At 43.0% G+C, this 27,832-nt stretch overlaps 1 protein-coding gene across 2 annotated transcripts; it reads right to left on the bottom strand.

Moving 5' to 3' along the window:
• Positions 1-18,979: 18,979 nt before the first annotated feature.
• On the bottom strand, positions 18,980-27,304 carry MPV17L (MPV17 mitochondrial inner membrane protein like). 2 transcript variants are annotated; one of them, XM_045871780.3, is made up of 4 exons: positions 26,995-27,304; positions 23,921-23,991; positions 19,253-19,282; positions 18,980-19,169 (listed from the first exon to the last, which is right to left on the bottom strand). In XM_045871780.3, exons 1-4 carry the CDS (start codon positions 27,302-27,304, stop codon positions 18,990-18,992), a joined length of 591 nt encoding a protein of 196 aa, XP_045727736.1. In that variant the 3' UTR covers positions 18,980-18,989. The 2 variants fall into 2 exon arrangements, with proteins under 2 accessions (XP_045727736.1, XP_045727742.1); XM_045871786.3 differs by lacking the exon at positions 23,921-23,991.
• Positions 27,305-27,832: the final 528 nt, after the last annotated feature.

The following is a 27,832-nucleotide window of genomic DNA, read 5'->3' as shown; positions in this document are numbered from 1 at the left end:
GCATCCCTCTGCACCCGGGACTGATATTTCCAGATGCTCCACAATACTCCATCCAGGGAGCAAAATCCTTGCATCCTATCCACACTGACTGTGTAGGTACAGACCCAGTTCTACTCTCTTCCATTTTCCCTCAGCACCAAAGCAAGTCAGGTATTTTCTGGAAAAAGGTTGACATAAACTAAATAGCAAAGTGAGTAGAGGTGCTGCAAGTTCACAGATCTGTTATTTCCAGATGTGTATAAGCAACTCTGTTGGACAGCTCCACTAGAATAAATAGCCCCAAAGCCGCTCAAATGGAATCCCTTCTCTTCAAAACAAACCACAGGGGCGCCTGGGTGGCTCAGTCCTTAAGCGTCTGCCTTCGGCTCAGGTCATGATCCCAGGGTCCTGGGATCGAGCCCCGCATTGGGCTCCCTGATCAGCGGGAAGCCTGCTTCTCCCTCTCCCACTCCCCCTGCTTGTGTTCCCTCTCTCAATGTGTGTGTGTGTTTCTCTCTGTCAAATAAATAAAATCTTAAAAAAAAAATAGAAAATGTTTACTCGGCATGTGTCATGAGCCAGTCACTCCATGTGTGCCTCTGAACACGTTATTCTTCCTCCTGGAATATCTCCATGCCCACCACACACATACGGGAGTTGATCATTCCTTCCTTTCTGTCACTAGTGTACTTTTCATCTACCTCTTAAACTGCATTAAAATTGCGGGACGTACATTCATAGAAAAAGCGTGGATTTGGGAGCCAGTTGAACTTTGGTTCAAATGATAGTTCTGGTATGTATTGGCCTGGTGATGAAGACAAATACTCTGGTTCGTTGAGCTGTGAAAATGGGCGTGATATTTACTATAAGATCATGTGTGATGCTTTCCTTCAAGTCACAGGAAACCTAATTCACAGTGGTTTACACAATAAAGAAGATCCACCGCTGGTGTAACGGAGAAGCCCAGAGATAGGGTAGGACTTCAGCAGAGGCTGGTCCGGAGATTATGAAATCATCACTGTTCACCTGAGATTCTTGCAGTGATACTTGCTTCTTTCTGTGCCCTCCCTTCATGCTAAGAAAACCAGGTACAGGAGTTATAGGCCTCCAATATTAACACCCAAACCAGAAAATGAGTGCACATACGCCTTTGTCCTGCTTTTCCCAGCGAAAGTTAGGAAGTTCACTCTAATTGGACCACAGTGGGTCCACCTGGCCGTCTCTGAACCAATCACTAGCCAGGGACAGGAAATGCACCGATTGGCTTAACCTTGGTCATGTGCTCCAATGCGTGAGCCGGGAGTGGACTCACCATCCCCGAGGATCCCCAACAGAAAATGGGAGGTGGACGGAAGGAGGGTGGGAAGTGAATGCTGGAGAAGCATCTAGCAACCACTCACTACACGACAGCGGTCAGTACGTGATAGAAAGAGTGTGGCACAGAGCCTTGTCTGCACTTTGTCGGCACATAGTAAGTGGTAGCTCTAAGGGGCGCCTGGGTGGCTTAGTGGGTTAAGCGTGGGACTTAGTTTCTTCTCTGGTCATGAGCTCATGGATTTGGGGATCAAGCCCCACGTGGGGCTCCATGCTCATCGGGCAGTCTGCTTGGGGATTCTCGCCTTCTGCCTTTCCCCCCCACTCATTTTCTCTCTCTCAAATAAATACCTAAATCTCAACACACACACACACATAAATACATAAATCTTAACACACACACACACACACCCAGGTAGCTCTATTTTGCTTACAAGTCTGTCTGTTGAGAACAGGGTCCTTCTCTGACCTCAATCCCTCATGCTTCATACGGTGGCTGGGCCATAGCTTAAGTATTTGTTAAATTAATGTTCATGATTGGAATGGGGACTGCAAAGCGATAAAGTTATAGAAATTATTTCAACCAGAAGAAAAGAGGATTTCCTGACTTCGGGGAACATGAAAACATAAACTCCTGCTGGTTCATGGCATTAGAAAGATAAGTGAGCTGGATATAGCTGAATTATAGACTGGGATTAAAGATGGGATATATTCCAGTACATGTTTTAGGGGTCTGCTATAATTTTTTGTCAATTCGGAAAAGAAATGCCAAGTAAAGGGTCACGGTCTGCTTTGCCTGGCTTGAGAGTAGAAAGGAAAAAGATCAATCTTTTTCTTTTCCCCATTTACGTCTCTTCCAGAAGCGTCCTGTGTGCACACAAAATGTAATCCCCTACTACTCAGGGAAATAAATTTCAAGAGAAAGGCTCATCTATCATTTAGTGGATCTTAAGAATCAATCTCTATTAAAAATATATATATATACTAACATCGATCGATCCTATTCTGTTCCAGGTACTGTCCTTCAAGCTTCCACATAGTTAATCTCATTTAATCCTGAGTAGATTGAGGCTGGAGAAGGTTGAGCTCTGTCCCCAGGATCACACAACTAGTAAATAAAGACGGAGGTGCTGAGAGGCACACGCATCATCATCCCTGTTCTTATTATTAGAAAAGATTTCCTTGTATAAACCTCAGGGACTTTACAAAGGAAATATTGGATTACTGTAATATGACTCATCAGCCCAATTTAAAATTACCTATTCATTATAATGTAATGATGCTTGCATAACAGAGAAAATGCTGTTGCATTTCCCCTTTTGTCTCTGTAGCAGCCATTCATAGATCACAGAACTATAAACATAGGCTAATTATATGATCCACATACGCAATCAATATTAAGAAAATTCTCAACTGCTCATATTTATGTGGCTGAGAATATATGGTCTAATTTTGGTCAGCAGTAGCATCTAGGTAATGCTGACTCAGAAAGAAAACATTTGTTGTTGCCATGAGAAATGGAATAGAAAATCTGAATCATGCTGTACCACATCAAATGTTACCACTATTAATATAACATGTGCTAAACAGTGAGCAAGATGGAATTAGACCATCTCTGACCAACAGGTTCCTCGTTACACCAGCAGACAGATGCGAGAAATATTGTCACAGCACTGCGTCCCTTCATTGTATTATGTTCTTTATCAACTAAGCTAAGAAGCAATGTGTGGTTTTTCTGGCCAATGTCACCAACGTAGTGTATTATCAGAAAAAGGGATCGCAAACTCATGGCTACAGTGGCCAGGTGTGTGATGGAAATAAATAAATTGCGCGTGTTGTAAGACCATAGGATATGACGTCGATGGTGGACATTCTAATGGAGGCACATACTATTGCACAACGCTTAATGGAGGACCACAGCACCCATGGGGCCAGATCTTCCCATTTTTCAGGAGATGCCAGAAGCCCAGAGTTTTAATATGGAATCTTCCAAGTCTTCAAACCTCGTGGGTGCCATAAAAAGCACTCTGTGGGCCAGATTTGTCCATTCTCACCCGCATGCATCTATTAAAAGACTTCTGGTTTATCTCTCATTTCTTTCTTCTTCTACCCTGTGGAAGGCTAAACTTGATTAAGTTCCAGTTAGTTTCCCTTCTGAGATAAGAGTCTCAGATACATGCTCTATCTATTTATTTGAGACATCAGAAAATTTTAAATCAATTTTTAAATAAACTGTTTCTGCTTATGCTCTTTATTCATTCAGTCTAAAATATCTATTGAGTGGGGCACCTGGGTGGCTCAGTTGGTTAAGCGTCTGCCTTAGGCTCGGGTTCCTTGCTCGACGGGGAGCCTGCTTCTCCCTCTGCCTGCCACTCTCCCTGCTTGTGCTCTTTCTCTCTCTAAAATAAATAAATAAAATATTTAAAAATATATATCTATTGAGTACCCATTATATGCCAGGTTTTTTCTGGGAGCTTAGGATACATCAGTGGGCAAAATAGACAAAGAAACCTGCCCACCTGGAGCTTGAGGGAAGAGGATGATGGACACATACATCAAGCAATAAATGTAATAAATAAGTAACCTATATATGGTAGTAAAAGATGTTATGTGCCATTGAAAAATAATGTTGATCAGAGTAAGGAGGATTGGGAGAGTATAAGGGGAAGGGGGACTGGTGACCATTTTAACCAGGGTGATAGGAGTAGAAGACCTTATTGAGAAGATACCTCAGAGCAAAGAATTGAGAAACCTGAGAGAACTGGCCATGAGGTTATCATAGGGAAGAGCCCATGCAAAGACCCTGTGGTATCCAGCTTCCGAGATGGCCCCCAATGATCCCTGCCTCTTGGTATTCATGCCCTAGAGGGCTAGATTTAGAAGATTATAGAATAGAGTGTGGCACAAGGGGAAATGTGTCTTGACAACTAAGTCATAATTATCATGTGTTGGCATTCTCCCAAGTGTTCTTTCTCTTGGGTCTCACACTCTGGGGAAAGCCATGTTAGGAGCTGCCCTGTGGAGAGGTTCATGTCATGAGGAACTGAGGCCTCCAGCCAACAGGCATGTGAGTGAGGTGGGAAGCAGATCCTCCAGCCCGGTCAGTGTTGTCCGTGGACTGCAGCTCCGGCTGATGTTTGACTATAATCTCATGAGAAACCCCAAACCAGAACCACCCAGCTAAGCCAATCCCAGATTTCTGCCCCACAGAAACTCCGTGAAAGAATAAATGTCTGTCGTCGTAATTACATTTTGGGGCAATTTGTTAAACAGCAACAAGCGTAATAAATGTGCCTGGAGAATGTGAGGAAAAGAGAAAAGATGTAAGAACAAAGGTCAGAGGGTCAAAACACTAGGGTGTGTGGTTTGGAGTTGGATCTCTGAACTGTTGTGAGAATCTTGGCTTTTTTTCAGCTTGAGATGAAGAGCCATTGCAAGGGTTTATTCTCGGGAGAGTGACATAAAATGGCTTACCCATCTGATGACTAGAAAAGAAGCTAGGATTTGGGGCACTTTACTACAAAGTATTTCATATTATTTGTGGTAATGCAGAGAAGCTTTTTTTTTTTTAATGAGAGACAGAGAGCATGAGAGGGAGGAGGGTCAGAGGGAGAAGCAGATTCCCTGCCGAGCAAGGAGCCTGATGTGGGACTCGATCCCGGGACTCCAGGATCATGACCTGAGCCGAAGGCAGTCGCTTAACCGACTGAGCCACCCAGGCGCCCCGAAAAGCTTTTTCTTTTAAGTAGACTCCACGCCCAACACAGGGCTTAAACTCATGACCCTGAGATCAGGAGTTGCATGCTCTACTGACGAACCAGCCAGATGTCCCCAGAAAAGCTATTTCTTTTTTTCTCTCTTGCCTCTAATTTCTGTCCTTAATTATCCTGTGCTTTCAAACAAGTATTCTATGGCTATTTCAACTGTAATCTTTTTTTTTTAAAGATTTTATTTATTTATCTGACAGAGAGACACAGCGAGAGAGGGAACACAAGCAGGGGGAGTGGGAGAGGGAGAAGCAGGCTCCCCGCTGAGCAGGGAGTTCGATGCGGGGCTCGATCCCAGGACCCCGGGATCATGACCTGAGCCGAAGGCAGACGCCCAATGACTGAGCCACCCAGGTGCCCCTCAACTATAATCTTTAAGTGGACCTTCATTCTCTGTCAAATAAAAAACTCTTTAAAAAAAAAATAATGTTGATCAGAGTAAGGAGGATTGGGAGAGTATAAGGGGAAAGGGGACTGGTGACCATTTTAACCCTGCTAGACCTAACATTCTAGTATTCTCTATTATCTTGAAACCTCATCCTTCTCCTTCCATGCACCAACCCAGAAACAATATTTTGAACTTCAGCAGAGCTATTTTTTTTTAAAGATTTTATTTATTTATTTGAGACAGAATGAGTGAGAGAGAGCACATGAGAGGGGGGAGGGTCAGAGGGAGAAGCAGACTCCCTGACGAGCAGGGAGCCCGATGCGGGACTCGATCCAGGGACTCCAGGATCATGACCTGAGCCGAAGGCAGTCGCTTAACCAACTGAGCCACCCAGGCGCCCAGCAGAGCTATTTTTAAACCTCCATAAAACCTGGACATTCTTTCTTTTAGAGGGTTACCTTACATAGTGTTAAATGTATTAAAATGCACCCACATCCCACACTTAATATACGTGATAGACTGAAACTAATAACACATTATATGTTAATTAATTGAATTTAAATAAAAATAAATTTAAAGGATGTAGATGATAGAATTATGTGCATTGAGCTGCAGATGACTAGCAAACGTGATATTTTTCAAAAAATTTTTTTAAGATTTTATTTACTTATTTGTCAGAGAGAGAGCACAAGCAGAGGGAGAAGCAGGCTCCCCGCTGAGCAGGGAGCCCGATGCGGGACTCGATCCCGGGACTCCAGGATCATGACCTGAGCTGAAGGCAGTCGTTTAACCAACTGAGCCACCCAGGCGCCCCAAGAGTTAAACATTTCTATAAACCCTTAAAAAGGTCAGAGACCCTCAGCACTGCGTTCACACTGCCCAAAAGACAAAATATCCTGGAACTAGGTTCTTTATACCCTGTAGAACAGTTTCTCAACTTGATATACTTGATATTTTGGGCCAGATAATTCTCTGTTGTGGGAACTGTGAAACGTAGGAGGTCTAGCAGCACCCATGGCGTCTACCCACTAGATACCCATAGCACCTACCCTGTCCCCAGGTTGTGATGGCCAAAAATGTCTCCAGACATTGCCAGATAACCCCTGGGTGTCGTGTTGCCAGATAAAACACAGAACTTCCAGTTAAATATACATTTCAGATAAACAGCAAAGCATTTGTAGTCACATACCCCAAATGCAAACTTTGGGACATATTTAAACTAAAAAATTATTCATTGTTTATCTAAAATTCACATTTAGGGCACCTGGGTGGCTCAGTTGGTTAAGCAACTGCCTTCGGCTCAGGTCATGATCCTGGAGTCCCTGGATCGAGTCCCGCATCGGGCTCCCTGCTCGGCAGGGAGTCTGCTTCTCCCTCTCCCACTCCCCCTGCTTGTGTTCCCTCTCTCGCTGTGTCTTTCTCTGTCAAATAAATAAATAAAATCTTTAAAAATAAATAAATAAATAAAAATAAAAAATAAAATTCACATTTACCTGGGTGTCCTTTATTTTTCTTTGCTAAATCTGACAACCCTACCTGGAGGGCAAAGTCATCCCCAGCTGAGAACCATTGCCCTTGATCTTAATTCCCACCCTGCACCTTCTCCCTTCTTCCTTCTCCACCAGCTTGAGATTTAATGGTTTTTATTACACTAGCAAAATCAAAGAAATCCATTTTCTTAAATTTCTGGAGCTTTCTGTGCATGAATATAATTAATGCCAAAGTCAGCACCCATTTACACAGAACTCAACCAACAAGTATTTCTTGGACCCCTTTGGGCAAGGCATTGGGCTGGGGGGATGGAGAACAAATCTAAAACATAGTCTTTAACTTCGATGAGCTTCAGTTTCGTTGGGAGAAAAAAATAATATACATGAGATGACTTACAATACACAATAATATATTAAGCTTTTATAAATGCTCTGAGAATCAGAAGAGAAGAACTATAGGCTTAGTCAGAACAGGCAGAGATGGCCTTAGGCCAAGGTGTCTGGGGCTGGGCTTTGAACACCAATGGTAAAACATAGAGTAGGTATTCGGTTCAATAATTATTTGTTAAATAAATGGATAAATGGAAAGGGTGCCTGGGTGGCTCAGTTGGTTAAGCGTCTGATCTTGATCTCAGCTCTGGTCTTGATCTCAGGGTCGTGGGTTCAAGCCCTACAGTGGGGTCCATGCTGGGCTTGGAGCCTACTTTTAAAAAAAAAAAAAAAGGATAGATGGATGAATGAGTAATAGGTACCATAGTGAATTGTTCTTAGTTCCCCACCACCATGTGTTGTATCCATGGCCCTTCCCTAGCCCCAGCAGCTCAGGGGAAGGAAGACACCGTGAAAAGCACAGATAACCCAGAAATCAGTCAATCATTAGCTCCTGGATTTCAAAACGGACTTTGGCAACTCCTCATGGAAGGATGACTTTTAAATACCTCTTAACAGTCCAGTGATTTACCTCTGAGAATCAGAAGTAAAGTCCCAAAGGGCTCAGGGCATAAATTCTGGCAATGATTAATACATTTTTGGAGAATCAATGAAAGACTCACATTACCTTACCCTAGGAGGTAGACAGATAGAAGGTGAAATGGAAGGGGGAGACAGAGCAGAGAGGTCTGAGGGGGCTGGAAACAGAGAGACACCATCTGGGGAGGAGTTGAATGAGCATGGAAGGGCTCTGGAGTGAGCACCGGACCTCACCAGCAAGAAGGAGCTAGGTCAATGTTCAAAGATGGTGCAGATGACTGCCTAAGCCAACACCCGCCTTGATCCACGTGCAGGATCTACATGACAGTTCTTGCCTGCAAGCTCATTTTCCCTAACCCTGGGGGAAAAACAGAAGGGAGAGCCTTCAGAGCCTATACTGACCAGAGCCAGCACAGGAATGGATACTAACCAAGCCCCCACCCCCACCCCCAAAAGTGGATTTATGAGCAGAATTTGAATATAAAAAAAAAGAGGCAAAGATACAATATCCTAAGAGGGGACACATGAGCAAATGTCAGGCGTTCTTATAGGACCATGAAGAAACCAGTCTATGGCAGAGGCAGGCAGAGTAAAGAGGAATAAAGAAATTGCTAATTTTCACTTTTGACATTTGTGAGTAAGGTTCATCATTCTTTCTCCACATTTGCAGTTAAAAATTGCCTCCTCGAGCCTTCACCTTAAAAATGACTATTTTATATACTTCCTTTTTTTCCTTGTGAGTTTTTCATTTTTTCAGGTGAAAGCATCATTGTTCCAAACTGTTGAGAAATGACTCAAGATGTATATATCGCTTTTTTATAATTTCTCCCAGAGGGTAAAATAAACCGCTCGCAATCATTAACTCTATTCAAAATTTTCACACATTATCTACAGGAAATTCTCTAACGCTATTCTCACAAGTTCGTTATTGGCCCAAAGCCTGGCATTCATGGTTAATTTTCCTATTATTTATCATTATGGAGTAAAAAGAGTCTGCAAAAATGTGACAGATTATAATTTCTGCCTGGTGGGTTTATATCTTACTGTTTAGTATATTAACGTAATATTTCATGTTTCTTTATTAAGATCTCTAAGTATTATTAAAGCATTTTCTCTGGCATTCAACCCCAGCATAAACTGATTTTTCCCCCCACTTTCTTTTAGTAGCAAAAAAATAAAACAAAGTGGCCAAAATGTACAAGAACCTATATATATATACATATATATACTGACACACCTTTTTTTTTTGGTATGAACATTCTCCTGATTTTCAATTTGGAAGCCTCTTATTAAAGAAATCAAGTGAATGGGGAATATTTTCACTTTGGTTTAGTCATTTTTATTTCAATTTTCCAGTTTACAACTCTTACACAGAAGATATTCAGATAGAATGATACATGAAAATTTAACAAACCTGAACTTTATGTGTAACTTAATTCCATTTGATCAATCCCCATTCAAATTCTAGAATTAAAAGGCATGCGTTGTGTACCAGGAAGGGAATTCTGTCTTCCATACTCCCAAGTTCACTTCCTGATGGCTACTTACTATTCCTATTATACCCACAACAGTCTTTTTTTTTTAATTTTAATTCCAGGTAGTTAACATACAGTGTTATATTAGTTTCAGGTGTACAATATAGTGATTCAACACTTCCATACACCACCCAGTCCTCATCACGACAAGTGCACTCCTTAATCCCCATTACCTCTTTCACCCACCGCCCCTCTGGAAACCATCAGTGTGATCTCTACAGTTAAGAGTCTGTTTCTCGGGCGCCTGGGTGTCTCAGTCGTTAAGCATCTGCCTTCGGCTCGGGTCATGATCCCAGGGTCCTGGGATCAAGCCCCACATCGGGCTCCCTGCTCTGCAGGAAGTCTGCTTCTCCCTCTCCCACTCCCCCTGCTTGTGTTCCCTCTCTCGCTGTCTCTCTCTCTGTCAAATAAATAAATAAAATCTTAAAAAAAAAAGAGTCTGTTTCTTCATGTCTCTCTCTCTCTTATGCCCACAACAGTTCGATTCTTTTTTAAAAAATTTATTTATTTATTTAAAAAATTATTTATTTAAGAGAGAGAGAGCATGCGCATGCGGGGAGGGCAAGAGGGAGAGTCCCAAGCAGACTCCCCGCAGAGCTTGGACCCAATGCTGGACTCGTTCTCAGGACCCATGAGACCATGACCTGAGCCGAAACCACGAGTTAGATGCTCAACCTACTGAGCCACACAGACGCCCCCACAACAGTTTGATTCTAATACTGAAACAACAGAAAGGAACCTAAAATGAAGATGCAGTAAATACAGCAAGAGAAGCCACAGAAAAGATTTATGTGACCTTGAGGCAGGTGAGTATATACATTCATAAACAGGATAGACGTACAAATGTTTGCTGAACTCAACTCCAAACAAGGCAACACATTTTTCAAACGCATATTCTCAGTTGAGAATGAACACATTCTTATGGGATGTGTTCAGGGAATCTATTTCAGTCAAGACAGTAGGAAAGAATTTAAATCACAAAAGAAGAAAATAGCGGACTCCAGACCAAAGGAGCCATGTCAGCACTAGATGGTGGAAAAAGTAGCCTTAGTAACTTAAAGTTGAAGTTCAAGTTTGCCTCCACGGTATTAGTGAGAGGAATCTTAATACTGCAATTTTTTTCTTACTTTTGCTTAAAAAGAAAGGCTTTTGAGAACCCAGTTGGGGGAAATTTCAATTCTAAATTTTCAGCTTTATAAGAGCATGTACATTTGTACATACATAGGAAGTAAGCCAAATATTTGGAAAGAATTCAGTGACAACACATATAAACAGATAAGGACAACTTGTATCTCAATCCAAAGTAAGGGCATAAATTTCATATTTCCAATAAAGATGATTAGGGAAGATTATAGGATGTAAATCTCATTTCCTTTACATATTTCCCAGAATATTCATACCACCAATAACACAATATGGGCAGAGTCATTTGCTGTACTTTCTTTTTTTTAAGATTTTTATTTATTTGACAGAAAATGAGCACAAGCAGGGGGAGTGGCAGGCAGAGGGAGAGCAGAGAGCCCGTTGAGCCCTTAACCGTCTCAGCTCCAAAAGGTCTTGCAGTCTAACTGGAATCCATTCTCAGCCCCCAACATTCACAGAATTCACAACATGCATATTCCATCTACTGTCAAGCTAAAGTGAACATGCAGTCAGTTATTTGGCAATTGTCTGGTTATCTGGCTGAACTTCTTTTCAGGTTATATAGATTTGTGGTCCTAATAGAGAGGCTGCAGATTAAGGGTGGATGACCACCTACACGATATGATTTTGGGGACCCCAGAAAGTAATGTTCAGTGTAATTCTGTAACAGTTATGAGCTGGTGATCCTTGCCCATAGACAACCACAATGCATGAACCACAAACTATGAAATATTAACGTATATGAACAAGGGGGTATTGGTCAGTGTTCTCCAGAGAAACAGAACCAAGAGGATGCACATATTTATATTGGTTCATATATATATATATATATATATATATATATATATATACACAGAGGATGTACATATATATATGTATGTAAAGAGAGAGAGATTTATTATAAGGAGTTAGTTCACAGATTATGGAGGCAAGTCCCTCTACCAGGTGACTTGGAGGCTGGAGACCCAGGAGAGCTGATGGTGTGTCCCCATCTGAAGGCCAGCAGCCTCGAAACCCAGAAAGACCTAATGTTTCCATTTGAGTCCAAAGGCAGGAAAAAAGCCAGTGTCCCAGTTTGAAGGCAGTCAGGCAGGAAGAATTTTTTCTTACTTGGGGGACATCAGCCTTTTTTCTTCTACTCAGGCTTTCAATTGATTAGATGAGGCCCATGCACTTTAGGGAGAGGATTCGGCTTGACTGATTCTATCGATTTAAATGCTGACCTCACCCCAAAAACACCCTCAGAGAAACACCCAGAATGTTCAACCAAATATCTAGACCTCCCAGGACCCAGTCGACCCATAAAATTAACCATTACAAAAGGTGTCTCAGTCATTCAGAGAGAGTCCCACTACCATAATTCCACCTAGTCTCAAAAACAAACAATCCGGCCTTGTAGAGGTGTGAAGAGGTGCCTTTCTGAGGGACATGTGCAAGCTGGGCCACGGGGAACCAAAGCCCACAAGTCATAAACATTCCTAAGAAAACATAACTGTCTGAGGCTGGGGTTGGAATAGGTAAAGGTCTGGGCTGTGCTGAGCTTAAGACGGGGGGACAGCTGCCTGCATATGGGGATGAAAATGAAAGTGAAAATAGTCCAGGGGCACCTGGGTGGCTCAGTCAGTGTCTGCCTTTGGCTCAGGTCATGATCCCAGGGTCCTGGGATCAAACCCCCCACACCCTGTTCCCAGTCAGGCTCCCTGCTCAGCGGGGAGTCTGCTTCTCCCTCTCCCTCTGCTCCTCCCCCCTGCTCCCTCTCTTTCTCTCTCAAATAAATAAACAACAATCTTTAAAAAAATAAAGTGAGATCAGTGCAGATTTCTCAGCACCGACAAAAAACAACAGATGAGAAATCCACAACTACATTACTTCATTTAACACCGTCAACAGAGTTTCCACTGTGTGCTGGACACTTCAGATACAAATAGAAATAAGAAATATATTTTTCCGGGCGCCTGGGTGGCTCAGTTGGTTAAGCGACTGCCTTCGGCTCAAGTCATGATCCTGGAGTCCCGGGATCGAGTCCCGCATCGGGCTCCCTGCTCGGCAGGGAGTCTGCTTCTCCCTCTGACCCTCCTCCCTCTCATGCTCTCTGTCTCTCATTCTCTGTCTCACAAATAAATAAAATCTAAAAAAAAAAAAGAAATATATTCTTCCCTCCAGAAGCTCATGGTCTGGTAGGGAACACAAATATGCAAATAGATCATGACCACCCATTATGGAAAGTTCACAATACATTGTGATGATCATTGCTCGGCTGCTTCTAAGCCAGTGGGAAGTGGACGGCATAACAGAAAGTGTATCAGAAGACTTCTGCCAAAAATACATCCTCTTCTCTCCACCCCTTCCCACCCCAGCAATAGTTCCTGAAATTCTGTCCGTAGATTTGTGCTAGCAATTAAAAAAACAGCAACAACAAAACTCAGAAAGGCTCTCATCCACATCTCAGTAATTAGTTTAATAAACTACTTCTCCACATCTAGCTGAAATCAGCCACATGAAGAGAATGGGAGTTTTGAGAGGCAAGGATAGGAAACAAGAACTAATTTCGAAGACACAGCATTACAGCCTGAGAGATGGCAGGGAAAGGGCACCCAGTGGAAAGAGAGCAGCTTTGAAAAGAAAATGGGCAATGCAAGGTCGAAGTCTTCGGGCACAAGAATCCATTAAGCTCCTAATACTTTCAGAAGATGAACCTGATTGCAAACGGAAGCTGCCTCCAGAATGTTTACTCACTTCAAAACTCTCCCTTAGAGCTGATCTAAAAGCACGGCTGCCATGCCACTTCAATGCTCTGCTCCCTAACCTCATCACAATGATTCTGTCCTGGAGTGTTTGGGTGGTGGTCATGGTTGAGGGGAGAGGTCGAAGGACAGAAGTGGGTTTGATGTGGCCATTCAACAGAGAAAGAAGACTATGTGGATGAATTAAAGATTCATTTAAGGAAAGACAGACTTACAGAGGGGAAGGGAACTAGGAAAAGAAAAGCTCTGAACCGATATACACCCAGAATGTTACTCAATTATTAATTCCTCTCTTCTGTTCACTGGGTTGACTACTGTTCACAGCTCTTCCTATTACCTTTAAACTCCAAGTACATACTTGATCTTTGAACTCTAGATTTCCCCTTCCACTTAGTGGCCATTGACAGTATTAAAAGGACGTTTCTCAATTTTTTTTTTTTAAGTAGACTCCATGCCTTGTGTGGAGCCCAACATGGGGTTTGAACTCACAACCCTGAGATCAAGACCTGAGCTGAGATCAAGAGTCAGATGCTGGGGGGTGCCTGGGTGGCTCAGTTGGTTGGGCAACGGCCTTCGGCTCAGGTCATGATCCTGGAGTCCCGGGATCAAGTCCTGCATTGCGTCGGGCTCCCTGCTCAGCGGGGAGTCTGCTTCTCCCTCTGACCCTCCCCCTCTCATGCTCTCTCTCTGTCTCATTCTTTCTCTCTCAAATAAATAAATAAAATCTTAAAAAAAAAAAAGTCAGATGCTTACCCAACTGAGCCACCCAGGTGCCCCTTTCAATAGTTTTTAAATTGGATTTTCTGTGATTTGTTTCCTTTAGATTCCAAACATTATGGGTAAAACTAGATTGAATGTGGCCAATGCAAAGTCTAAATCTTCAGGCACAAAAATCTACTAACATTCTAATACTTTCAGAAGATGAACCTAATTTCCAAATGAAAGCTGCCTCCAGAATATGTTACATGTGTTCTGGATAGAATTTGTTTTGGCACATGCTCTGTAGAAATTCATGTAAAATTCCACTGAACTAAATAAAAGTAAATTGCCCACACAGGGAAAAATATTTTTTGAAAGCTTCGAACAAATTCTAGGGGATGACAATCCTTGGAAGAAGAACAGTAAACAAAGTATCAAGCAATGATACATGAGTTAGAAATTGTAGTTCTGGGTAATGTACCTCAATTGAAGAGACTACCTGCCTTTAATTTGGTGGTTGTGGTTAACATAGTTGATCTGGGGTCCTATTTAGATACAACCTCAAATACCAAAGTTAAATCTCTTTATCTACAGATTTTACTGTGAGAGAAATGAAATACATTTTTCTTCAAAGTATTAAAGAACCAAAATTATAATTATTAATGAAGTCCTAGAATGTGAAAATGTTTTCCTCTTTGAACTATACCCAAATCTATACCTTCTGGTCATGAAACCGTTTTTATTTTGGTCCCAAAAGCATCCATACAAATGAGAAAAAGTTTTCCTGAAACATCCTTCATTTGTATGACCCCCTAAAGGCAAAATTCACTAACTGTATAGTGGGTAAATAATTAATTGCTTTGGGGGCACCTTTGTGGCTCAGTCAGTTAAGCATCTGACTCTTGATTTCGGCTCAGGTCATGATCTCAGGGTCGTGATATCGAGCCCTGCGTTGGGCTCAGCGCTCGGCGGAAGTCTGCTTGAGATCCTCTCTCCCTCTCCCTCTGCCCCTCCCCCACCCCCTCTGTCAAATAAATAAATAAATCTTTAGGGAAAAAAAATCAATTACTTTGTCTACCGAATCACCTACTGCACAGAATCCAAGGAAAATATTTTCGCATGCTTCTCTCAAACTTGGTATTGGAACATTTTAAACATATGCAAACTCTCACATTGCCTAATTCTGCCTCACCCAACTATGATATAGATAAAAAGTAAAGTAATCACTTTTATTAATTTTCCTACAAATGAAAAAGACCGAGAAGTTGCAGATCATGCATGATTTTTTTTTTTTTTTTTTTTTTAGCTGGCTAGGAGCATTTACATTATCCAAAGTTGAGGAATGGTTGATGGAAATGTCCCTCTATGTTAGAACTTAAAGGCCTTTTCTTGGCTTTGTCTTTCAAGATCTCATCTCATCTCATCTGATCCTCCATCCCCATTCCACTTTACAGACCTTTAGTCTTGTGACTTTCCATCCTTCAGGACCCAGCTTAGGCATCTCCTCCAGGAAGCCTTTCTTGATTACCCAAAGCACCATAAATTTCAAAGTACCTACTCCTTATGCCACTAACCTATGGCTGGGTGGTTTTGCTTGGGTAACATCCATGCTTTCCATCGACCACTTATCACAGGCACTGCTCAAGCAGTGAATGATGAATTGGACTAAATGTCCTGAGAACTTGATTATCAATGTTTTTACTTCTATTCCCAAGTGGACCATGATTCTTTCCACACAGTTATCGTCATGTTGTTTATCTTCTTTACATCCCTACACTGGCCATTTAATAACATTTGTTGATTATTTACATAAAGGCTAGGGTTATGGTTATTTTATTTGTTACGGTTATACTGGTGGATGATAAAAATGGTCACATCCATTTGTGTGGAAGGAAAGATCTCCCCTGGATTGAGAAATTGTTTCTAAGTTATCTAAGTAAGAGGCCTATTTCCGAGCCTGTAAATGGAAGCCAGGCATCCAATAAGATGGGACTGGGGCACTCTTAATTGTAATAGTAGCAGGGCCAAGAAGACAGCCTCCCTGGTGGTGGTGGTCAATGGTGTTATCAGTGACAATCAGGGAGTCAGAAAAAAGGAATGCTGGGAGATGCTATTTGAGCCACAGGGTAGCTTGCCCAAAAGCCTGGACCTAGGACAGGATTTGTGATCCCTGAGTTCAAGCTAACTCATGAGAAGATCAGAATTCGGCATCCTGTAAGCCTTTTCTAAAAAAATGCTTTTGAAACAGAGGATCATAGGAGAAGAGAGGAAAAAATAAAACAAGACGAAATCAGAGAGGGAGACAAACCATAAGAGACTCTTAATCATAGGAAGAAAACTGAGGGTTGCTGGAGGGGAAAGGGGTGGGGAGAGGGGATAACTGGGTGATGGACATGAAGGAGGGCACGTGATGTGATGAGCACTGGGTATTATAAAAGACTGATGAATCACTGACATCTACCTCTGAAACCAATAATACATTAAATGTTAATTGAATTTAAATTTTTAAAAAATGTTTAAAATTTTTCTAAAAATGCTTTTGACATTTCTCAAATTCCCCTTTCAAATTTCCCTTTTGTTTTCTACGTATTAGGTAGAGTTGTTTTTGAAAATCCAGTCTGTCTCAACTCTTTTAAGGGAAATGAATGACAGGTTTTTGCCTTCGCCTGAGGAAGCACAGGGGCCAGAAGAACATGGTGAAGCAACACGCAACCAAGTTAAAGACACCTTACGGAATAGGAAAATCTGGAGGAAGGGTGGGGGTCCCCTGCTCGGTTCCAAACCCGGGAAGGTTCAGAGTGCGTTTTATCAAGATTGGCAGCATTTTAAAATTTTGACAAACATTGTGTTACTTGGAATACCTTCCATTTCTCACACGAAAACACAAAAGTACTACTGCATAAAAATCATAAGTATATTACTTGCAAAAATGTGGAGAATACATGTTATATATTCTCTACAGCACAGAGCAACACATGATCAGGTAAAGATTTATGAAGATTTGATCGTTTATGAATAATAAGCCTTTTTCCCCTTGACAGTATAAACAAGGTCTGTTTTCCCAATGACTTTGATACAAAAGGCAAACACTGCTCTTCCATCCTAAAAGTAATGTTGAAGTTCATCTAAGAGATTGCCAGATAGTACTTTTGCATGGTTACTCAAGATACACTTTTCTATTTTTTAAATTTTTTTATATTTATTTTTATTTTTTTTTAAGGATACACTTTTTTAATGACCAAATTTGTCTTAGGTATTATGAAATAGCTTTTCCGTTGCATTAGCGACTTTCAAAACAATGTAGGTAACAAATTATTTTAGAAGCTATCTAGAAATTTCCTATTGTCCCAATAATGTAAAATATTTTAATACCAATTAAATTCAAATAAATCACATACTTAGACATTATATACTTACGAGCTACATAAATTCATATTATGAATTATGTGCATAAAAAATTTAAGGATACCTTCTTAAATTAATCTTAAATACAAATGCGCAAGATGAATGTATTACTAACATTTCAGTGCTTCCCATCTTAAAATTTGTACAAGACTCCACTGGAAGCAGTAGCATGGTGGTACAATTCTTAGGTGAAGTTTGCTGAAACTTCTTGAGATAGTCATATCATTTTTAGACCCCCTGGTTTTGAGGTTAGACAAACTGAGTAAATCTGAAAGTCTGGATCAAGGTTCTCATGTCTAGCTTAAAGATTACTGATAAAGATTTATTGGAAAGCATTGTTTTTGGGTTTTTTTTTTAAGTAGGCTCCGCACCCATCGTGGGGCCCAACTTGGGGCTCAAACTCATGACCGGGCGATCAAGACCTGAGCCAAGATCAAGAATCAGATGCCCAAACAACTGAGCCACCCGGGCACCCTTGGATAGCATTGATTTTTAAAAATATAACCTCAATGTGAAATTTGGGGTAACTCTGTTCCCTGTAAATCTAAGGAACAGAGTTTTTCCTTCCAGAGGAAGATAAATTGTTCATTTTCTTAGAAACTTCACTCAATATATGTCTTAAAGAAGCCAGAAATTTTGTAAATTTCCTATGTCTAGAAAATGGGGTCCTTCAGTCAATTGAATAGGCTCAAAACTAGAACACGTTAACTAAAAAGTGCTTAACTTCTAAATTACAAAAGTAGAAGATATCTGCAAAATACATTCCATACAGGAAACGCCAATCAGATACAATTATTTTTTTTGATGGGCATAAAATGTACTTAAGGAACCCAGTGTCAGTGTCACAATAGATTATTATATAAAGTATTTCAAGGAAAAAAAATTCGGTTATTCAATCTTCTCCTCGATTGAGCTCTATGTAAATAGAAATTTACTCTAAGGACTACTTTTGGTATAAAAGTTAAACTGACCGAAAAGTGTTTGGGGGGATAACCTGAGATTTTAGATGTGAAATGTAAATGATCAAAACAGGTTCTTTAAATCGACCGGCATTAAAATATCAACATAGAAATCGGAATTACCGCAAAATGCCATGGTGTCGCTGTTACCAGTATTAACCAAAGAATTAGAGGAGTAAAAATATTAGAGAAGTGAGACTTTCAGGCCAGAATGGGGAAAAAAAAGGTTTGGATAAAATTTGAAGTATTCCTGGATAATGAAACAACAGAGTCTATGCAAGAGTCGTTCTCCAAAATGGAGCACATAACTGATAAATAGACTCTCTTATCGGCAGGCAATCCACTGCATTAAAAAAAGAAGAAGAGGGGGCCTGGGTGGCTCAGACGGTTAAGCGTCTGCCTTCGGCTCAGGTCATGATCCCAGGGTCCTGGGATAGAGTCCCGCATCGGGCTCCCTGCTCCTTGGGAGCCTGCTTCTCCCTCTGCTTCTCTCTCTCTCTGTCTCTCATGAATAAATAAATAAATAAAATCTTAAAAAAAAAAAAAAAAAAGAAGAAAGAAAAAGAAAATTGTCATTGTCAGGGAGTCCTTGGCTTCTCATTTCTCGGGGGGGCTTTCAAGCACACTGGCCTCCTTTACGTGAAGGAAGGCGAAAGCCGACTGGAATGTGCCATCGCCACTCTGTTGTGAAAAGCAAAGGAAGGTGGCCCACAGAAAAGCACAGAGTCCAGTGTAAGCTGTCCTCCAGTGAACAGGAACCAGGACGAAGTTGGTCAGCTGTAACAGAAAGAAAGAGTGCGCTAGGGTTCCCTGCCAACCACAGCCATCAATTAGCATTCTGAGTAGTTCTAGAAACTCACCTGCGCAAAAGGCCAGTACATCAGACCGCTCTGGAATACAGAAAAACTCAATGAGAACGCCTTTTATTTTATTTTATTTTATTTTATTTTATTTTATTTTATTTTATTTTATTTTATTTTTAAAGATTGTATTTATTTATTTGACAGAGAGAGACACAGTGAGAGAGGGAACGCAAGCAGGGGGAGCAGGAGAGGGAGAAGCAGGCTTCCCGCAGAGCAGGGAGCCCGACGCGGGGCTCGATCCCAGGACCCTGGGATCATGACCCGAGCCGAAGGCAGACACTTAATGACTGAGCCACCCAGGCGCCCCTAGAATGCCTTTTAATCACACACACAGAAACAATCCCAGAGATTAAGAAATACCAGGCAGATAGAATGCAGAGGCGGGATTGTATTTCAGACTAAGCCGATTAAATCAGACTCCTTAAAGCTCTCCAATAGAAGAGGGTAGGAGCAGTGCAACAAGCTTTGAGGTGAGAGGCAATTATAGTAGTCATATTACAGATCCAGAATGAAAAGGCTACCAGAATCAGCACCATTTCTGTTAAACAGTTGCTTTCAAAACAGCCTCTATGTGTACACTGTGGTTTTCCTGTTAGCCCAAGCAAAAGCTACAGGAATATATTTATAAAAGGATCATCAGTAAAGTTTTAAATTTATCATTCTTCATGGAATGATTTGTTAATAATATGTTCTGCTGGGGGGTGTCCGGGTGGCTCATCAGTTAACTGCCTTCGGCTCGGGTCATGATCCCAGGGTTCTGGGATCAAGCCCTGCATGGTTGTAGGGCTCCCTGCTCAGCAGGCAGTCTGCTTCTCCCTCTCCCTCTGCCCCTCCCCCCCTCCCCGCTTGTTTCCCCCCCTCAAATAAATAAATAAAATCTTTTTAAAAAGTAATAATAATATCTTCTACTATTTCAAGCAATAAGAGCCAGAGGTGACTCTAATTTTATCTAAAATGTTTGATTTTTTTTATTAAAAAAAGATTTAGGGCGCCTGGGTGGCTCAGTTGGTTAAGCGACTGCCTTCGGCTCAGGTCATGATCCTGGAGTCCCAGGATCGAGTCCCGCATCGGGCTCCCTGCTCAGTGGAGAGCCTGCTTCTGCCTCTCTCTCTGCCTGCCTCTCTGCCCACTTGTGCTTTTTCTCTGTGTGTCAAATAAATAAATAAAATCTTTAAAAATAAATAAATAAATAAAAATAAAAAAATAAAAAATAAAAAATAAAAAAAGATTTAAGGCAAATAATATATTCTACTATTTCTTGCTATAGATTAAGTTTAGCTGACATTCTTATGGATTACAAAATGCCCCCCAAAAAGGGAATGCTTTGTTGTTGTTGTTGTTGTTGTTTGGGGGAGGGAGAACAGAACTGTATTCTTCAAAAATATTAGTGTTGGGGCGCCTGGGTGGCTCAGTTGGTTAAGCGACTGCCTTCGGCTCAGGTCATGATCCTGGAGTCCCAGGATCAAGTCCCACATCAGGCTCCCTGCTTAGCCGGGAGTCTGCTTCTCCCTCTGACCCTCACCCCTCTCATTCTCTCTCTGTCATCTCTCTCTCTCAAAAATAAGTAAAATTTAAAAAATATATATTAGTGTTATAACAGGTAAAAGAAGGCTGAGGAAAAGTTCCCAATTAATGGAGACTAAAGAGACATGGCAACTAAATGCACTACCTGACCCTAGACTGGATCCTGTACTAAAAGAAACAGAAATGCTATAAAGACCATCAGAGAGTCGATTGACAAACATGGCAGAAGGATAGTGGATGAGCTGAAAGGCTCATTACCATTGTTAAATGTATTGAAGTTGCTAACTCTGCTGTAGTTACATAAAATAACTTATTTATTCTTAGAAAATAGAACTTAAGTATCTAAGGGTAAAGGGTAATTCTGTGTGCAACTTACTCTCCAATGCTTCAAAGAAACAGACAGAAAGATGGATGGATATAGACAGATCAAGCCAGGAAATAATAAAACAAATGGGCAAAATATTAACTATGGGTGACTATGGGTAAAGGGTATTCTTTGAACTATTCTTGTTACTTTTCCATCAGTTTGAAATTATTTCCAAATTAAAGTTTTCAAAAACTATAAAGGAGATGAATGTAATTATCAGATAAATTTCTAAGAGGTAACATACCTGAGTCCCCTTACCATAGCTGGTGGAAAGAGACAGAAATTGCATGCCTTCTGCACAAAAACAAACCAATCAAAAACTCAAATAGTACCTACATGTCAACAACAAATAAACTAGGCATGTCCTTTCTACCTTCATCCAAAGAAGTTGGATCGGGCAGGGGAACTGAAGGACCCCATTTTCTAGACATAGGAAATTTACAAAATTTCTGGCTTCTTAAAGACATATATTGAGTGAAGTTTCTAAGGAAAAAAAAAGCTATTCTACTCTTACAAATCCTTTGGGCTACAAGAAAGCCTTTTGTGACAGATTCTTTTTGGCTGCTTCTTGTTTTCGGACACCTACAGTTTGTGCTCTTGGTTTCATTGATCAAGTTGACTCAAGAACCTGGTTTTAACCCAGTTTCTTCCATATCTAATATCCCTAGCTCTGGGCTCTCCTCTGTGCACTTGGAAATCTCCCTTTAGAGCTTCTATTTTTTTTTTTTAAGATTTTATATATTTATTTGAGAGAAAAAGAGCGAGAGAGAGCACAAGAAGTGGGGAGGGGCAGAGGGAGAGGGATAAGCAGACTCTCTGCTGAGCAGGTAGCCCAATGCCAGACTCGATCCCAGGACCCTGGGATCATGACCCAAGCCAAAGGTAGATGCTTAACTGACTGAGCCACCCAGGTGCCCCTCCCTTTGGATATTCTAAAGGTATCTAGAATTCAACATTTCTCAAACTGAACTCATTTTTTTTTTCCAATCAGCTCGCTATGGCGTATCTCAAGTGACGGGCCACCACTCACGCAGTTATTCAAACCAGAAACCTGTGGGTCATCCTAGATGTGTCCTTGCCCATTACCCCAATCACCAATTATTCAGCCAGAGCTACCAATTCTACCTCCTAAATAGCTCTCCAATCATTCCTATTCCCATTCCCCGTTTCTTATGTGAACTTGGTTACAATAACTCTCTAGCTGGTTTCTCCTGGCACCATTACTGACATTCAGGATCCTTGGCATGCGTTCAACACCCAACAAAGGTGGCCTGTGTGTCTTCATTAAGGGAGGAGAATCTGAAGCATCTGCAAGTCCCTGCTTAAAGCCCGTTTCTTCCCCAATTCTGCTCGCTTGCTCTTTTTTTTTTAATTTTTTTAAAGATTTTTATTTATTTATTGAGAGAGAGAATGATAAGAGAGAGAGCATGAGAGGGAGGAGGGTCAGAGGGAGAAGCAGACTCCCCGCTGAGCAGGGAGCCCGATGCGGGACTCGATCCCGGGACTCCAGGATCACGACCTGAGCTGAAGGCAGTCGCTTAACCAACTGAGCCACCCAGGCACCCCGCTTGCTCTTTTTTTAATGTTAAATGTCTACACCTCCACAGGATCCATGACACAATGGGAAAACTTATTCCTTTTTCCAAACTAAAGTAGAAGAAAATTACATTTGGATGTCGCAACGGGCTCACAATTTCTGCCCCAAGAGAAGTAACAAGTTCCGAATACTCTTTCCCCTGAAAAGGAAGAAGGACTGTCCCTGAGCATGTGGCTTCCACACTCCCTATCATCTGCCTCCAACCATCAAGTGGGCAATGCTGATTCTGGGGCTCAGTGTCACTCAATAGAAAATGCCAAAAACAGTACGGGCAATAGCCGGCGTGGCTTGGGAATTAAGTACATGTGAAGCCCAAGGCCAGTCTGTGTATATTGGGCAATCCTGAAAAGTCACTTCACTGGGATTAGTAAAATCAAGCATCATCTAGGCCAGAAATGGAAAGCACCCCTGATTTTGCCAGGCTTTACGGATACTGCTCAATAAATCTTCATTGAATAAGCTAATAAATATTTGTTGGACAGGGGTGTGTATATTTGCATTGAGCCAACAGTACAACAGGTGACTTACTTTAAGCCTGGACATAATCTTGGGAAACATTATCCTTCACAAGGACTCAGCAGAATGTACACCTGGGAACATTGGCTCCAGAGTGATTCCATTCATCACTCAACGTTCTACTTTTCCTATTCTGCAATAACCTCTTTGGCTCCAAAATTCACTAAGTAAACTGTAATCACTAATAAGAGTAAATTTAAAAAACAGGAATCATTGCGAACATTGACTAAAACTCAGACACTTGTGTATAGACGCTCCTAACGTATAGACACTCTTAAAGCTGCTTCTCATTTCTCTTTCGAAACAAATTTAAGATCTTGCAGTCAAAATACTATAGCCTTGGGGCGCCTGGGTGGCTCAGTCGCTAAGTGGCTACCTTCAGCTCAGGTCATGGTCCCAGGGTCCTGGGATCGAGCCCCGCATCGGGCTCCCTGCTCCATGGGAAGCCTGCTTCTCCCTCTCCCATTCCCCCTGCTTGCGTTCCCTCTCTCGCTGTGTCTCTCTCTGTCAAATAAGTAAATAAAATCTTCAAAAAAAAAAAATACTATACCCTTGTGCCAACCAACTGGAGCCCTAACTTAAGAATAGTTTTCTTAAAATGTATTTAATGTTACAAAATATACTAAAAGATCTTGGTTACCTTTTCAAAAGTCTGTCTTACCTTGTACGTATTCCAAAATTTCTGTTTCAGGTCCAAAAATATGTCATCCTTTTCCTGGAGAATACTCATACCTATTTGTAAAAACACACACCACAGGAATTTTGCAAGATTCAGTAGGAAGAAAACTGTATAACAGTTCAAGTTTTCTCTTCTAATATGCAGAGTACCCACCAGTATCTCTCATTCATTATGTCCCTTCCAACCTAACAGTGAAAACATGACTTCCATTCTCAAACTAGATAAATCTTTTTAAAAAATAAATAGAATTTTTAAAAACTAGATAAATCTTAAAGGAATGATAAATATGAAGTGAAAATAGCAGTATAAAAGTGATAGCAGAAAGATATATATATATAAATTGTATTATATATATATATAAATTGTAAGAGAATTCACAGCATTCAGATAGCAGGACGATCAGTGACTTTTCTTCTCTGCCTTCCAAACTTCTTGTAAAATGTTTAAAAATCTTAAAAATTTAGGGGTGCCTGTATGGCTCAGTTGGTTAAGCATCTGCCTTTGGCTCAGGTCATGATCCAGGGTCCTGGGATCGAGTCCCACATCTGGGCTCCCTGCTCAGTGGGGAGTCTGCTTCTCCCACTCCCTCTGCCCCTCCCCCTGGCCTGTACTCTAGCTCGAACTCGCTCTCTCTTTCTCAAATGAATAAATAAAATCTTTAAATAAATAAGTAAATAAATTTTTAAAAGATTTACTTTCCTTCTTTTTAAAAAGAAAAAGGCTGATGGACCCTGGGTATTCTGGCAACTACCAAGTTCCCATCAGCATTCTAATCAGAATTATTCCAATCAGAATTTGAAAGCAGAACACCAATTCAGGCTTTCTAAAAACACTCTGAAAACTTTGTATGTTCAACAACCCTGAAAGGAAATTCAGGGAGCAAAGACAAAAATCCTCCTATTTTAGGAAGGAGTAAAAATAAAAGGGTTTTAAAAAGTCTCCTTCAAATCCGATTAGGAGGAAGGGGGAATAAGAGGGTTTTTTAGTCAATTGCAAGGGATTCTTAGAACAGGATATACAAGAATACCCAGGCGCATATTGGTAATATCGGGTGCCACTTACCAAGCACTAATTAAGCGCTAAGCACTTTATGTGCCTTATTTCATTGGACACCCGTGTCCCCCGCCCCCCGAAACCCAAACAATCCACTGAGGTTGGGAGTTACAGAGGTGGAAACGAAGCTTGGGGAGGTTAATATCGGACCAAGTCCAACCGAGGTGTGGATTCCGAGCCAGACCTCCCCATCACAATCTGAGCTCCCCAAGGTGGCCCCAGCACAAAGGATCATATGATATACGCAATTTCCAAGTTGGAAATGCCTTGAACAAATATCCAACCCAACCTGCCCCCCTTCATTTTCACACGAGGAGAGGGAAATTGGGCCAGAAATCTAAAAATCAAAACAAAGCAGCCATCTGGGTCGGAATCCGTGTCAGGAGCCTCAGGCTTAAATCATAGGCCCCCCTGGGGCCCCGTTTCTGCAGCAGCCCCTTTCTGGCTTCAGACAAAAGGACAACACTCAAGATTAAGAACCTGGCATGGGTTATGTTGTCTTCAGGCGAGTCACTTAACCTCCTTTGAGACTCAGTTTTGTTATCCGTAACACGGGAATAACAAAGAGGATCTGCCTCACTGGGTTGTTTGAGGAGTAAATGGAAACACGGTTCCCAAAGGCCCAGCCCCTAGGTCCCCTAGGTCACCGGGGCTCAAGGCAATTGCCTTAATGGACCCGAGGAGCCCCTTTGCAGATGTGGCCTGGAAGTCACACCTTGGGACCAGGCACCTGGCAGCCCGCCCCCCAGGTCCTTTATTTCCCTGACTCCACTGGCCCTGCAGTTGGCTGAGACTACAACAGGCAACCAGGTCCTTCATGCCTCCTGTGGACTTTGTGAGGAAAGGAACCGGATCTGGCTGCCCAAAATAAGATCCAGAGGGCAGTGTAGGTTTCTTCAAGGCGCTGACGTGACCTCCCTGACCTGGTTTAGAAGGCACCAGCAGCCACGGAATAAAAGACCTTCTCGGGTCTTCTCTAGACCTTCTAAATCCCTAAATGCCAGGCCCAGGACCCCTGGATTTTCTTGGGGAATTGCTGATGGTCCCCCACCCTTTCTCCCTTGCAGGCTATGGAAACTGCTAGGAGGACGGAGGCTACAGAGCCCCTGCCATTGTTTTTGGTATTTAAGGCCCTTAAGGAAGATTCCTGAAGTCCGGCCTTTGGCCTCAGGGCGATTTTCTGAGGAGGGACCTCCCACGACTTTCACACGCAGAGTTCTCCAAGGCAGGGTCCAAGGCCCACTCACATTTTCTTGGCTTTTCACAGAGGAATGGGAACCCCAAAGGAACATCTTGTTACCGAAGCAGGACTAAGGCCTTGAGCACGAAGTTTCTGGGGGAATCTGTTCCTACCTCAGGTTCCAGCGGGTCTGGCTCCCATGGCCCCGCGGCCCCTCGCATTTAGTTGGTGTGTCGGAAAGCAGTGTCTGCCCGTGGTCCGGAAGCCCATCGCTCCAGGCGGGGATTTTCCCGGGAGCAGGACAGCCCGGTCCCACGACAGCCCAGTCCCACAACTGCGATATAGGGGTGGCAGCCGCCACGCCCACGGGCTGTGATCGCCTCGACACTCAAGTGGACCTTTTCCATGGGGGAAATGGACCCCAGTCCTGCCTCCCTCCAGTTCCAGCCGACGCCCCAGGCCCCCCCTGAAACCTCCAGCCCGACTGTACTCAACCCGGGCGTCCCAACTGCGATCCAGGCCCCTGGCCCCTTCACATCCCCCGCCTTTCCAGCTTCTCCCACTTAATCTTCGGTTCCCAGACTTCTCAGCTCTGGCACCTCGACCCTGGCCCTCTCAGGAGACCCCCTGAAATCCTGCCCCCGCCCCCACCCCATGGCTTCCAGCCCTGGTTGGGGTCCCGCTCCATCCCTGCCTCCTGCAGCCCCCAGCCCCGGGAGCCGTCAGCCCCTGCCTCCAGTGCCACCCCGCCCCCCAACCTTGGATCCTTTGGCCCCCTCAGCGGATCTCGCCCTGGCCCCTGCTCCCCGCCCCAGCCCCTCACCGGCATAGAAGGCCGAGACGGCCACGGGCCCGCCTATCGCCTGGTCGCACAGCACCTTGGCCAGCACGGTGCGCGGCGCACGGCCGGGCAGCGCGCGCTCCAGCAGACGCAGCCACACGTAGTTGAAGTTGGCGTGGAAGGTCACGGCCACGGTGGCCACGCGCCGCGTCTGCTGCCAGTCGGCCGGACCGCCCCGCAGCCGCTGCTGCAGCGCGTCGCCGGCGGAGAAGAGCGCCGCGTAGAGCAGCACGTTCGTGGGCCACGGGTAGCGCCGGGCCGCGCGCAGAAGCGCCGGCCACCAGCCCGCCATGCCCGCGCGGGGGGCGCCCGCCAGCGACCGCGGCGCCCGCTCCCCGGGCCACGCCCGCCCGCCGGCCCGGCCCTCCGCGCCGCCTCCGCCACCTGCACCTGTCTTCCCAGATGCTCCGGAGCCATTGGGCGCCCCGCGCACACCCAGTCCGCGCCGTCCAATCCCCTGGCCACTAGCCACTGTGGGGCTGAGCCTTTGAAATGTGGCCGGTCCACGGAATGCATGATCCATTTCCGTGAAAAGTCCAGAATAGGCTAATGCGTAGCGACAGAAAGTAGACTGGTGGTTGTCAGAGACTGGGCGTTGGGGGGCGGGGGGGGGGTGCGAAGTGACTGGGTGTGCGGTTCTTTGGGGGGTGAATTCTGTGGTATGTGAATTATATCTCAAAAAGAAAAAAAAGGTTGGTAGAGATGGGAAGAAAAGGAAAGGTGAAAGAAGGGATACCAAATTCCAGTTACCGAGAGGGCGGTGTATGTTAAATATTTACATGCAAGGAATTCACCCTTGCAACGCACACAATAGGCTGTC

This window comes from Mirounga angustirostris, unplaced genomic scaffold, assembly GCF_029215605.1.
Source record: "Mirounga angustirostris isolate CCGP_5_RB_7025 unplaced genomic scaffold, mMirAng1.0.hap1 SCAF_5, whole genome shotgun sequence".
Lineage (NCBI taxonomy): Eukaryota > Metazoa > Chordata > Mammalia > Carnivora > Phocidae > Mirounga > Mirounga angustirostris.
The sequence above is the reverse complement of the archived record's forward strand: the minus strand, read 5'-3'. Positions and strand labels throughout refer to the sequence as shown.

Coding starts and splice junctions, on each gene's coding strand:
- MPV17L (XM_045871780.3), bottom strand. CDS start 27,304: ATGGCGGGCTGGTGGCCGGCGCTTCTGCGCGCGGCCCGGCGCTACCCG. Junction 23,992..26,994: donor CGTCTCGGCCTTCTATGCCG/GTGAGGGGCTGG, acceptor TTTTACAAATAG/GTATGAGTATTCTCCAGGAA. Junction 19,283..23,920: donor AATTTTGGAATACGTACAAG/GTAAGACAGACT, acceptor TCTGTATTCCAG/AGCGGTCTGATGTACTGGCC.